Source organism: Alnus glutinosa, chromosome 1 (assembly GCF_958979055.1).
Source record: "Alnus glutinosa chromosome 1, dhAlnGlut1.1, whole genome shotgun sequence".
Taxonomy (NCBI): domain Eukaryota; kingdom Viridiplantae; phylum Streptophyta; class Magnoliopsida; order Fagales; family Betulaceae; genus Alnus; species Alnus glutinosa.
Genome location: NC_084886.1, coordinates 11,205,938 through 11,218,456, shown reverse-complemented (window position 1 = coordinate 11,218,456; position 12,519 = coordinate 11,205,938). Strand labels below are relative to the sequence as shown.

The 12,519-nt window shown below is 40.5% G+C and overlaps 1 protein-coding gene across 1 annotated transcript; it reads right to left on the bottom strand.

Moving 5' to 3' along the window:
• Positions 1 to 9,596: 9,596 nt before the first annotated feature.
• Positions 9,597 to 10,989, bottom strand: LOC133858784 (glycine-rich cell wall structural protein-like). The gene has a single exon (XM_062294246.1). It carries the CDS (start codon positions 10,957 to 10,959, stop codon positions 9,943 to 9,945), a length of 1,017 nt encoding a protein of 338 aa, XP_062150230.1. The 5' UTR covers positions 10,960 to 10,989; the 3' UTR covers positions 9,597 to 9,942.
• Positions 10,990 to 12,519: the final 1,530 nt, after the last annotated feature.

The window sequence follows — 12,519 nt, the reverse complement described above, 5'->3', positions numbered from 1 at the left end:
GCCATGGCTTTCTGCATGTGTTGTACAGCACGTAGCCCAAGAAATCTGACACCCAAAAAAGTCACGAGATATGATTTGATAATCATAACCGTTTTCGCCTGTTATCGTTGAAGCTAGCATTTGTGTCAATTCATATAAGATGGCTAAGATGATAATCTCGTCTGATTGTTAGTTGTTACATAATTAGTGTTTTTGCCAATTCCAAGCATGCATCTGTTGAGTCAAAGTGATTTTAGTTGAAGTGGGAGAAACATAAATTTTAGGCAGCACCATTGTGACTTTTCCATCAAGTAGCAAGTTCATTTTTTATATTCAAAAGTTAGTATTGACCAAGCGTGACCTAGACCAAGTTACATTCGAATATTTGAAATAAAAATAAAAATGAAGGTAGACATTCCCGTTCAAACAAGATCCCAAACTCATTCGAATGAGCATGTTTAGGTGAGCTTTAGGAAGGATTTTCGAGAGCCTTGGTCGGAGAGTCAGATGATTGGCAACGTTCAACCGAATACTATACATATGTCTCGTTCGAACGAGATGTTGCAACATACAAAAATTCGAGGCGGTCAGACGATGTCTCAGTCGAATCCCGTTAATTCGACTGAGGAGGTCATAGCCTTGTTCGATTAAGATTAATTTCGGCAAATCGGTTTTCTTTTGTCTTTCAGTAGATCGAGTTACGACTTATTTTTCTATATAAACTAAATAAGGACACCTTAGGCCGCAATTTATGTTGTATTTTCATCAACTTTAATATATATATATATATATAACTAGGGTTGAGTTTTTCTTATTTTCCCTGAATTTCTTAGTTCTTCTTGGTTTTGAGAAGAGTTTTGAATCTTGTGTTTGTTTAGTTTTCCGATATGATCCAGTAAACCCATGATGTTGTTAGAATACACATTCCATCTGGTAAGGATCCCACCCGAGATGACTCTCCTGCCCCTGCTATAGAGTGTAGCCCAAATTCAAATAGAGACAAATTTCCACAAATCTCCACAAATCATGCTATTGCCATAACAAGAGCATAATGCCAGATTGGTGATATATGCGCATAAAGGGCAAGACATGATGAGCAAGATGTGATCCACTCTGATAAGGAAATATTGTTGATTTCTCTCCAATAGTCATGCTGCAGAATATCCAACATTAGCCAGCCAAGCACTTACGTAAAGAAGGAAAGGAAAATCAAGTCAAGCATTCTGTGTTTATTTTCTATGTTAGTGTACACTGTATATACTTGTATATAAGGCTATTGCCGTGACCAGTAATGATTATCACATACAGAATATATATTTCCTCACATTTTGTTTCAGATATATCAAAATGTCTTGGAATTGAAGCTTCAACTTAATTATATGTATTAGGATTAATCTTCTCAACACTATCCATTAGACCAATCTTCCTTGCAGGAAGCTTACTATACTCCCTCATAGGAAACCGATCCTTAGTCAATCCAACCTACACAAAATTTCCTAGCTTCTTCAAAATCCGTAGAACTCAGCTTTTTGTCAACAATTGCCTTGTATTTGGCCACATAATCTTGCAAGTTCTCAACAATATATAACCTTATTTATAAACTTTCTCAATCTGAGTAATAAGATCTTTAATTAGCCTTAGCATTCACCTCTTCAAATAAGGAGCATGTGCTAAATTCAATGGTGCACAAGGATTAGTTCTATAAACATTAATAAAGAATGGACTAAAACTGGTGCTTTGATTTGTAGATTGGTTGCAGACGAACTCAGTTTGAAAGAGCTTCTAATCTCATGACTTGACTTGAAATGATCACCCACCAAACTTCTAAGTCCTAAGCAATTTAAGCAAACCTCTCAAAGATCAATTGATCACCACCCCTCCATTTTCCCATCAGGTTTGAGTATGCATGCATGATAGGCACTACTAAAGTCAAGTTTGGTGTTGGACAATATTCACAAGTATCTCAAAAAATGGAAAAGGAACCAAATGTCCTGATCAGAAACTATGGACATTGGCCGGCAATCCATGAAGACATTAGACCTCACGAAAATACATACAATTGTATCACTTTTATTGCATCAGAAGTCTTCTCACAAGCAATAAAGTGAACCATCTAGTGGTAGTACTGCTGAATGCTGATCGTACTTTTGCTTGCTATTTTTTTGTATATATGATGAATCTCTGCTTTTGGGCTTAGCAACATATATATGCCGATGCATTACCTTTTTGTCAATTTTGATCCCAAACATATGGATCAGATATGGTCTTCCTGAACCTAAAGTTTGTTATCAGTTTTGATCACAAACGTATGGATCAATATTATGGTCTTCCTGAAACTAAAGTTTGTTAGCATTGCACGCATTTCGTTATGACAATTCGATTGTAAAAATAATTGGCATTTGCACTTGTGGTTGAGCCTTGATAGGCCATGACACCTCATCAGTGAGAAACATGGAAGGTAATGAGTCATGCATTAATCCAAAAGACGGGCCGAAAAGGTCACGACTCGACAGAGTCTGCTATAATTTATACAAGGAGGGTCATGGCAATAAGGAGGGCATAAAAGTAAGGACACAAATTAATTAAAAGAGAACCTACCTCAATTAGTGTCCCTTTAATCAAGAACGTATAGTTTGGGATTCAATCTTCGAGACTAGAGAGTGAAGAAACTAATGGTGGCCATCTTCGATCTTCATTCTTCATAATGGAATTTAAAGAAATTGTGGTGGACATTCATTGTATTTGGGGGTGTAAATTCATGTTTGCGTGTTATATTCATGTCATGTCGAGACATAAATATATATAAAATTATGGGATAATTACACTTAACCCCCCTGATTTATCCACGGTGTGGCGATTTACCCCCCAATGTACCAAAATTGGTACATGACCCCCCCGAAATTGCCAACGTGTGGCAAAATCAACCTTCCGTCCAATCGACCGTTCGTTTGGACGCAAAGTCAGTCACGTGCAAGTCACATGACTTGGGGAGGGTCTCTGTCTTAAACGGTCACGTGACTTACACGTGACCGATTGTCCATCCAAACGAACGGTCGATTGGACGGAAGGTTGATTTTGCCACACGTTGGTAAGTTCGGGGGGGTTATGTACCAATTTTGGTACATTGGATGGTAAATCGCCACACCGTAGATAAATCAGGGGGGTTAAGTGTAATTATCCCTAAAATTATTTACATTAATTCTAATTTTACTAATTTTATTAAACGAATTATACTCTTCAACCTAACTCACTAATTTTGTATTTGCATTCAAAATTAGTTTTTTAGATGAATCAAAAAACTTTATAAAAGGTCAACAACAATCTACACTCGTCGGTGAAAACTAACTCAAATTCATCTCAAAAGGGAACAACAAAAAATACAACTGCAACACAAGAAGCAGAAAAAACTCCCCCTAACACGTACACTACTGCAACAAAAATAGTAACTACAACACCTTTTACAACAACTTATGCAAGTTCCATGGAATTACAAGCACTAAATATTTCTCAAGGCTTTTAAAAGAATCCATAGCAAGAATCTAAGATCGCACTTCTCATTTAATCTGCTTGACATTTGCCGCTTAGTTTTCGAATTGCTGTTGTGCAATAAAGCATTCCTTTGCTGCCATAAGTGATAAACACATGCTCCTAACTGAAAACAATATATTCTATTTCCTTAAAAAAGCTCTAGCCACTTGCGAGAGAATAGCCAGCTTATAAAACTTGAAACAGACAGCCTCAATTTTTTCCACTACTGCTTAACTAAAACAATTTGAGAATGAAATGCTTATTGTATTCGATAATACATACTGCCGTACAGGTGTTCTTATATACACTTTGAGTACAAGACAACTAACAACATAAAAGGAAAGTTGCAGATATGCAATCCCATGTTGCGTGGGATTGTTCTATACAAGTAGAGTCTTGAGGCACACGATTTACTTGGGGAGCACAACTATGTTACCGTTGTGGCACAGCTGTGTCTTGCCATTTGAGTTGCTGCCTAATTGGTGGAGATTGATTGCAAAGAATCAAGGATTGCAGAATCTATGCAATCTGATGCCTTGCTCGGTTCATATGTGCCAACATCCTCCCGCAAGCTAACGGGTGGGGAACACAAGTGTAGCTTGTCACGTAGAAACAAAAACCGAGAAGTGGTAAGCCCTTTAGTGAAGAGGTTCGCAATCTGATCAAGAGTGGAGATGTACCGAGTGCTGATATCCTTGTTAACCACTTTCTCCCGAATGAAGTGATAGTCCACTTCAATGTGCTTAGTGCGAGCGTGGTACACCGGATTATAAGCCAAAGATAAGGCACCCAAATTATCACACCAAAGGGTCGGAGGATGAGGAAGATAAAGATGAAGCTCTTGAAAGAGCATGTGGAGCCAAAATAATTCAACAGTGGCCAGTGCTAAAGACCTATACTCAGCCTCGGTGCTGGATTTGGAAACAATGGACTGCTTCTTGGCACTACAGCTAATCAAATAGGGACCAAGAAAAATAGCATAACCGGTTGTGCTGCGCCAGTCATCTGGATTGCCCGCCCAATCAAAGTTACTATAGGCATGCAAGTGAATGGATCCCCTACCAAAAGAGAGGCCATGGTTGATGGAGCCCTTGAGATATCTGAGAACCCGTTTGGCTGCTGTCCAATGGGTAGTAGTTGGAGAGTGCATGAATTGACATAACTGATTCACAGCAAAGGAAATGTCAGGTCAAGTCAAAGTGCAGTACTATAAAGCGTCAACCAAGTGTCTATATTAAGAGGCATTGACAAGAGGATCTCCATCATGTTGAGACAATTTAGAGCCGGCTGGAAGATCGAGGTGTCTTGGCAGGCTTGGCATTAGACATCTTAGCACAAGCAAGCACATTCGAGATGTACTTGGATTGAGACAAGTGAATACCATGAGGTAGGTGCTGCAAATGAATACCAAGAAAGTAATGCAAGGGTCCAAGGTCTTTCATAGCAAAAGACTGCTGCAACCGAGTAATGAGATTAGTAATAGCAGGGAGATAATTGCTAGTTACTATAATATCATCCACATAAACCAGGAGAAAAATATGAACATTGGAGTCATGAAAAATAAATAGAGAATAGTCGACTTTGGACTCAATGAAGCGAAGGCTCAGGAGTGTACTAGCCAGCTTGTGAAACTAGGCTCTTGGGGCTTGTTTGAGACCATATATGGATTTATGGAGCCTGCAAACATACTGAGGAAATTTGCTATCAACGAAGCCTTGAGGTTGCTCCATAAAGACCTCTTCTTCTAATGTGCCATGAAGGAAAGCATTAGAGACATCTAGTTGTCTTGTAGGCCACTGAAAATGGATAGCAAGAGCGAGAATGGCTCGTATGGTAGAAGATTTTACTACCGAACTGAAAGTGTCACTATAATCAATCACATATTGTTGTTGAAAACCCCGTGCCACCAAGCGAGCTTTGAATTTATCAAGAGAACCATCATCCTTTTGTTTCGCTTTAAAAACCCATTTATTGGTGATAACATTTTTGTGAATAGGGCGCAGGCAAAGGGACTAGGTCTAGTTGGCTTGGAGAGCAGTGAATTCTTCTTGCATTGCTTGCTGCCAGTGAGGAGAAGTTACTGCTTTTAGAGAACCGTGAGGGAGATAGAGGTAGTGTGGTGAAACTGAGATGAGAGTGAAGAGCCATGAAAGGGTGTTTAGTGAAAGAGAAAAGCTTGTTGGGAGAGAAAGTCTTAGGTTGCCTGGTACCATCTTGTGAGCGAGTGATTATAGGATGAGTGGAGTGGTTAGTGGAAGGTGACAAAGGTTCAGTCTCACTTGACACGGGTGAAGACACAGTAGGTTGTAAGGATGAGATGTAAGCAGTAGAGGCAGGATCCAAGAGAGGCACATCAGAATTGGTGAGGGGCTGCTCGAGAGCTGAATGGGAGCTAGGAGGACAGGAATTTTGGTCGGCCAGTGGAGTGTTATGCAGCAGATCAGTAGTGGGAATAGGAGCAAGCTGTTCAAGTGCAGTAGGAACATCCTGAGAAGGCAGGGGTGTGGTAGGAGCTTGGCTAGTTTGAATGGAATCAGATGAGGGATCAGTAGACAAAGGAACTAAACTGGATGCAAGAGCAGGAGAAGAACTTACCTTAGGATGAGCAGAATCACTTGCAACAGACCTGGATAAGGAGGAAATCCAATCTTCACCTGGAAAATGTATTTTCATCAAAGATGACATGATGACTGATGATGGTTTTCTTGGAGATAGGGTCATAACATTGATATTCTTGATAATACGAGCAATAGCCTAAAAAGAGACACTTTTTGGAGCTGTACATTAATTTATGGTTGCTGTATGGTCGAAAAAGAGGATAACAAGTACATCTAAAGATTTTAAGCAAGGAGTAGTCTGAATTTTTCTGTAGGAGTTTGACATAGGGAGATTGATGTTTCAATACTAGAGTAGGCAGCCTATTGAAAAGGTATATTGCAGTGTTAAGGCATCAACCCAGTGCCTGAGAGAGAGCTTGGATTGAGCTAGCAAAGTAAGTCCAGTCTCAACTATGTACCGGTGTTTTCGTTCGGCCAATCCATTTTGTTAGGTTGTGTAGGGACAGGAGATGCGATGAATAATGTCATTGGTGCTTAGGAATTCCTTGAATTGGTTGGAAGTGAATTCTCCTCTCCCATCGAATTGGAATGCCTTAATCTTTTTAGAGAGGAGATTTTCAACTAGGCATTTGAACTTAACAAAACATGCAAAGGTTTCAAATTTATGGTGCAGTGGATAAATCCAAGAGAATCGTGAAAAATTGTTAATAAAGAGAACATAATATCGGTATCCATTATTAGAAACAACATGTGAACTCCACAAGTCAAAATGTATTATTTCTAAATGGGCAGCAGTTATATTATTTGATTCAAAAAAAGGAAGACATTTAGACTTGGCTACTTGACACGGTTCACAGAGGGAATCATGTGCAAGAGAGCCAGTAATGGGGAGTTGTGCTGACTGCCTGAGCTTATTGAGAATATGAGGTGCTAGATGACCTAATCGACGATGCCAAATGACAGAAGTTGCTATGACTCCAAGGAAGGCGACAACTTTTCTAGTTTTATTAACTGACTTGGAAAGGTAGATTGGATATAGTCCATCCCTATTGGGCCCTTGCAAAAGAGTCTGCCTTGTGAGGTTGTCCTTCACAAAATAATGGGAGTCAGTGAGTATAAACCAGCATTTGTTATCCACACAAAATTTTTGTATAGATAACATGTTGGCTGTTGCTGTGGGGCAATGCAGAATATGTTTCAATTTAAAAGGAAATTGAGAGTTATAGAGAAGATAAGAGCTTGTATGGGGTATTGGCAAACCTTAACCATTGCCTATGGCAACCTCTTGTTCACCTTTAAAGGGTTCTTGTAGTTGCAGATTTTCTAGAGCAGCAGTAACATGATTGTTTGCTCCACTGTCAGCATACCAAGGATGTTCATTGGACTATTCAACGTCAGGGAGTTGTGCTCTAGCTGCCATCGCTGTCAAGTGTGAAGGTGGATGTCTCCCTTGGTATGAGGAATTTATTCTGTGAAAGCAATCCAGTGCTTAATCTCTAGATTTTATACAGGTTTGGCCTGGGGCCCTATTGTGAGAAACATAATTTGCAACACTATTGAAGAACTGTTTGGAAGAAAAATTACCATTTGTGCGCCTCTAATTAGGCTGAGAATGAAATTTTTGATGCCCTCCAAATTTTCCCTTGTGATAGTTGGAGTGTGTTGGCTTTGGTTTTTGAGTGTAAAGAGCAAAGTTTCCTGATTCAGATGATGGTGGTGCCTGTTGATGATTTCCAAGTAGAACTTCATAGTTGAGTAGTTCTGCTTGGAAGTCTTCAAATGACATGGTGGTGTCACGGGTTGAGAGATTGAATGAGGTGATGAATGGCGTGAAAGCAAAATTGAGTCCACCCAATATGTAAGAGATAAGGTCATCTTCTTCAATAGGTTTTCCAGCAGCTGTGAGTTGATCAACCCAGGACTTGGCCTGGCTAAGGAACTCAGAACAGGAACGTGTTCCTTGGTTGAGAGACTACAATTGTCTCTTCAAATAAGCTACTCAAGATCTGGATTGAGAAGCAAATCGAGTAGAGAGAGAGGTCCAAACTTGTCTTGCAGTGTTTAGTCCATAAACAGAGGACAACACGCTTTCAGACATAGTGGTGTTGAACCAACTAAGAAGGTATTGGTCCTTCTTTTGCCAAACAGAGTATTGACGGTTCACCATTGTTGTTGGCTTCCCTGTGTCATCGATTAGGAACTCAGCAGGGCATGGCTCAGTGCCATCAACAATGCCCAAGAGATCATGACTCTTCAAAAATGGTAGGAATTGCTGTACCCAACTTAGATAATTTGGGCCTTCTAGTTTAGAAATCTGTGGGGTGAGGCTAGGTAAAACAAAGGTATTGGCAGTGGGTGAGGTGTTGGTAGTGGAGGTGTTGGAAGAGGATGCCATGGAAAACAGGTTAAGATCAAAGGAGTGATCCAACAAGTTTTGATACCATAAAACAATTTGAGAATGAAATGCTTATTGTATTCAATAATACATATTGCCATACATGTGTCCTTATATACACTTTGAGTACAAGACAACTAACAACATAAAAGGAAAGTTACAGACATACATATATGCAATCCCATGATGCGTGAGATTGTTCTATACAAGTAGAGTCTTGAGGCACACAATTTACTTGAAGAACACGACTATGTTACCGTTGTGGCACAGCTGTACGTGTCTTGCCATATGAGTTGCTGCCTGATTGGTGGAGATTGATTGCAAAGAATTAGGGATTGCATAATTTGTGTAATCTGATGCCTTGCTCGGTTTATATGTGCTAACATTAACAAGACCAACATTTTCCGGAAAACCCTTTCGTTTCTTTCAATCCACGTACACTTAACTGGGGTAACACCAAAGGATTTGAAACCCACTACCGGCAGATAGACTTGAACTAGCTAGAATTGAACCAACGTTAAACCAGAAATGTACTGTTGAAACCGACTTAGCTATTTAGTAGTCAACGCAAGAACTTACTCAAAACACGTGTAATAAATGTGAGAGTTATTCACTCACTGGTACGGTGGAACCAGCTTTTACTAAAACGAAGTACTTCGCTGACTTTCCAGCATGGCAGCATGTGCACTGGTTGGTTCGCCAGCTTTTAATTTTTCAATTTAATGTTTTCCCCTGCTGTTGTACGTAGGTTTATTTTTTTTCACTTTTTTCTTGTTTTTGGATGATAAAATTAGATGCTAGGTAAAGTGGTTTACGGGAGCTGAAACATGGGGCGAGAAACCGTTCCCCGATCTCTCTCTTTTAACATAAAATCAAAAAAGAAAAAAGAAAAAAAAGTGTCATCTATATTTTATTTTTTATTTTTTAAAACAAAAAAATGAGGATGGGAGACGGTAAAGTTTCTCGTGATTTACTATATCAGTAGACAGTAGTTTAGTACGTGCATAACATTTACTCGCAAAAAGAAAAAAGGGGACTTATATCATTACTATTAGTTTTAGAAGCCATTCGCATTAATGAGATTACAAATATTACAAAATTATTTTAGTAGAAAAAGAAAACAGAACCATGAGCAGTTGACACAAGAAAACCAGACGTGGAATGATTTTATTCATGATGGCCGGTAGAGACTAGAGAGCCATTACAGATATTTTATATATATGCTTGCCACATGAACCAACTAGCTATATCTATGACTATAAGCAACTTAATATCCAACGTTTTGATCTAACATATATTGCTTACTTTCACTAAAAACCAAAATAGACGAAAGAATGCATGGCCAACACCTATTTATGAACAAACATATTAGTTGTAGCCTTGTAGGCTTGTAGCTAGGCTGTTGGCTGTAGCACATAAACAAAGAACAACATATATATATCTTGAATATCTGTAGTTTCTGCAGAATCTCGTCCAACCACTCTAGTGCCCACCACCAAATCCAGCTCCACCGCCAGCACCAAAGCCACCACCTCCACCAAATCCACCGCCTCCACCTCCACCAGCACCAAGTCCACCACCAACACCTCCACCTGCTCCAAATCCTCCTCCTGCACCACCGCCAGCACCTCCCCCACCGCCGAAGCCACCTCCACCGCCAGCACCTCCACCAAGGCCTCCACCGGCACCTGCACCACCACCAGCTCCGCCACCTAAGCCTCCTCCGCCCCCTCCACCAAGCCCACCTCCTCCACCAGCTCCACCACCAAGGCCGCCACCTCCACCAGCACCACCACCAGCACCAAACCCACCACCTGCTCCAGCTCCACCACCACCACCGAGTCCACCTCCGCCACCTAGACCCCCACCACCACCAGCGCCTCCACCAATGCCTCCACCAGCACCACCAGCACCACCGAGTCCACCTCCGCCACCTAGACCCCCACCACCACCAGCGCCTCCACCAATGCCTCCACCAGCACCACCACCAGCACCAAACCCACCACCTGCTCCAGCTCCACCACCACCACCGAGTCCACCTCCGCCACCTAGACCCCCACCACCACCAGCTCCTCCACCAATGCCTCCACCAGCACCACCACCAAGGCCACCACCGCCACCTAAGCCACCTCCTGCACCTCCACCTAGGCCACCACCGCCACCTAAGCCACCTCCTGCACCTCCACCTAGGCCACCACCGCCACCTAAGCCACCTCCTGCACCTCCACCTAGGCCACCACCGCCACCTAAGCCACCTCCTGCACCTCCACCTAGACCACCCCCACCACCAAGCCCACCGCCTCCACCGAACCTTCCATGTCCAAACCCCTTATTATAAATCCCATGACCAAGACCTCCCGGTCCTCCCCCCTTATACAAATGCGGGGGGTGAAAGAAATGTTTGTCATCCTCAACCCCTCCGACATCAGCCAGCACCAAACCACTAACAAGAAAAGCGTACAAAAAAGCAACCACAAGACAACATGAAACAGCCCTCATTGTTAGTTCAAAGAAAGCAGTTCTAGCTCACTGTGAAGGGGTGCAACGAATGAGTGTCGTATATAATATATATATATACATATAGCGTTATAAGAAGTTAATTATTACGCTAACAAAAGACGCTTACAATCGCCCAACTGTCACGCACGGATGAGTAAATGAGACTCATCTGTCACTGGGCGGGTTATTTATTTTTCCAACTGCCCTCTTCTCCAACACGCTCAGGAATGAAGGAACTGTTTTGACTAGTGAGGGTCCTTTGTTGAGCTTTCCAGCTTCATCTTTTCAGTTTTTTTAAAAATTAAAATGAGTCAAACCTGTTGCAGATTGGCGAATACCGGAGATAAGCTGAAAACTGTGGAAAATTTCCAAACTATTGCGATCTCATTAATGGGGCTCTCTGATACCATTAATGCAGCTATCAATCAGACAATATAATGTGCCGCCGGCGACACCTTATAAAAATTCATGTCTCTCTGTATTATCCATTTGTCCAAACAGTTTCCAAACACTTTTCTTTTTGGCTTGAACACCCTAACAATTTCTGCATGTGGCTATTATAAATGAACAAGCAGATGGAGAGTTGGAGAAACACCGAAGTTTGATAGCAAGGAAGCGTACGTAAAAACAAGATAATCGTTCTAATTTGTGCATGCAAACGTTACTTGATCTTATGCATGTGCTTATGCACTTAATAACTTCTTCTTTTTCTAGGATAAGACAATTATATATATATATATATATTTTCTTAATTTTTCAGTTGGGCGCGCTGAAACTATTCACACCTTTTGAAATTTAGAAATGGTATTTTTATAGTTTCTGTACATTTCTGTACATATTTTGTTCTTCTTAAATTAATCATTAAATCTATAAAGCTCATTTATTAATGGTCAATTTGAAAAAAAAAAATGTAATAGAGATGTACCGAATTTATCAAAATATTCAAATTTCACATGCGCAGGTTAAGTAAACCACCTTCTATGTGTATTTATTTCTTTCATCCATCCATAATTGAATAAGTAAAAATTCATTGGAAAAAAAGAAAAGAAAAAGAGAGGCGCCAATAATGCTGGGACGTTGTGGATCAGAACAAATTCTGCTCAGGTACACCACATAGCAACTTATATATATATATATATATATTTTTTTTTTTTTTCTCTTTCACCTACTCAGGTACATCACATATCATGAACATATTGTGAAATTTTAGCCATTTCTTCTTAATTTTTTTTATTTCGTTTTCAGGAAAATATGAAAACTTTTCCCAAATGCTTGAAGAAAAGATGTGAGAATGGCAATGATATGAAGACTAAATTATACACAAACTCGACTTCAAATCAAGTTGTATGGTGTACGAAGCTCTCAACCTTAATTAGGGTTTGAGTATTTTTTTCCCTCCATAGTGAGGTACTTTATTTGCTGCCTTGTGCGGCTGCTCTGCCTTCCCTATTCTTCCTTTCTTTTGGTTCTTTGCTTTACTTTTTTTCCTTTTTTGGTTGCTCCTCCACCCTCTGCTGCAGCGTCTTGCCTTCTTCGTCGGGCTAGCTGCCTTAGCCACCT

What these genes read in the sequence shown, in the direction of transcription:
- LOC133858784 (XM_062294246.1), bottom strand. Translation starts at nt 10,959, where the DNA reads ATGAGGGCTGTTTCATGTTGTCTTGTGGTTGCTTTTTTGTACGCTTTT.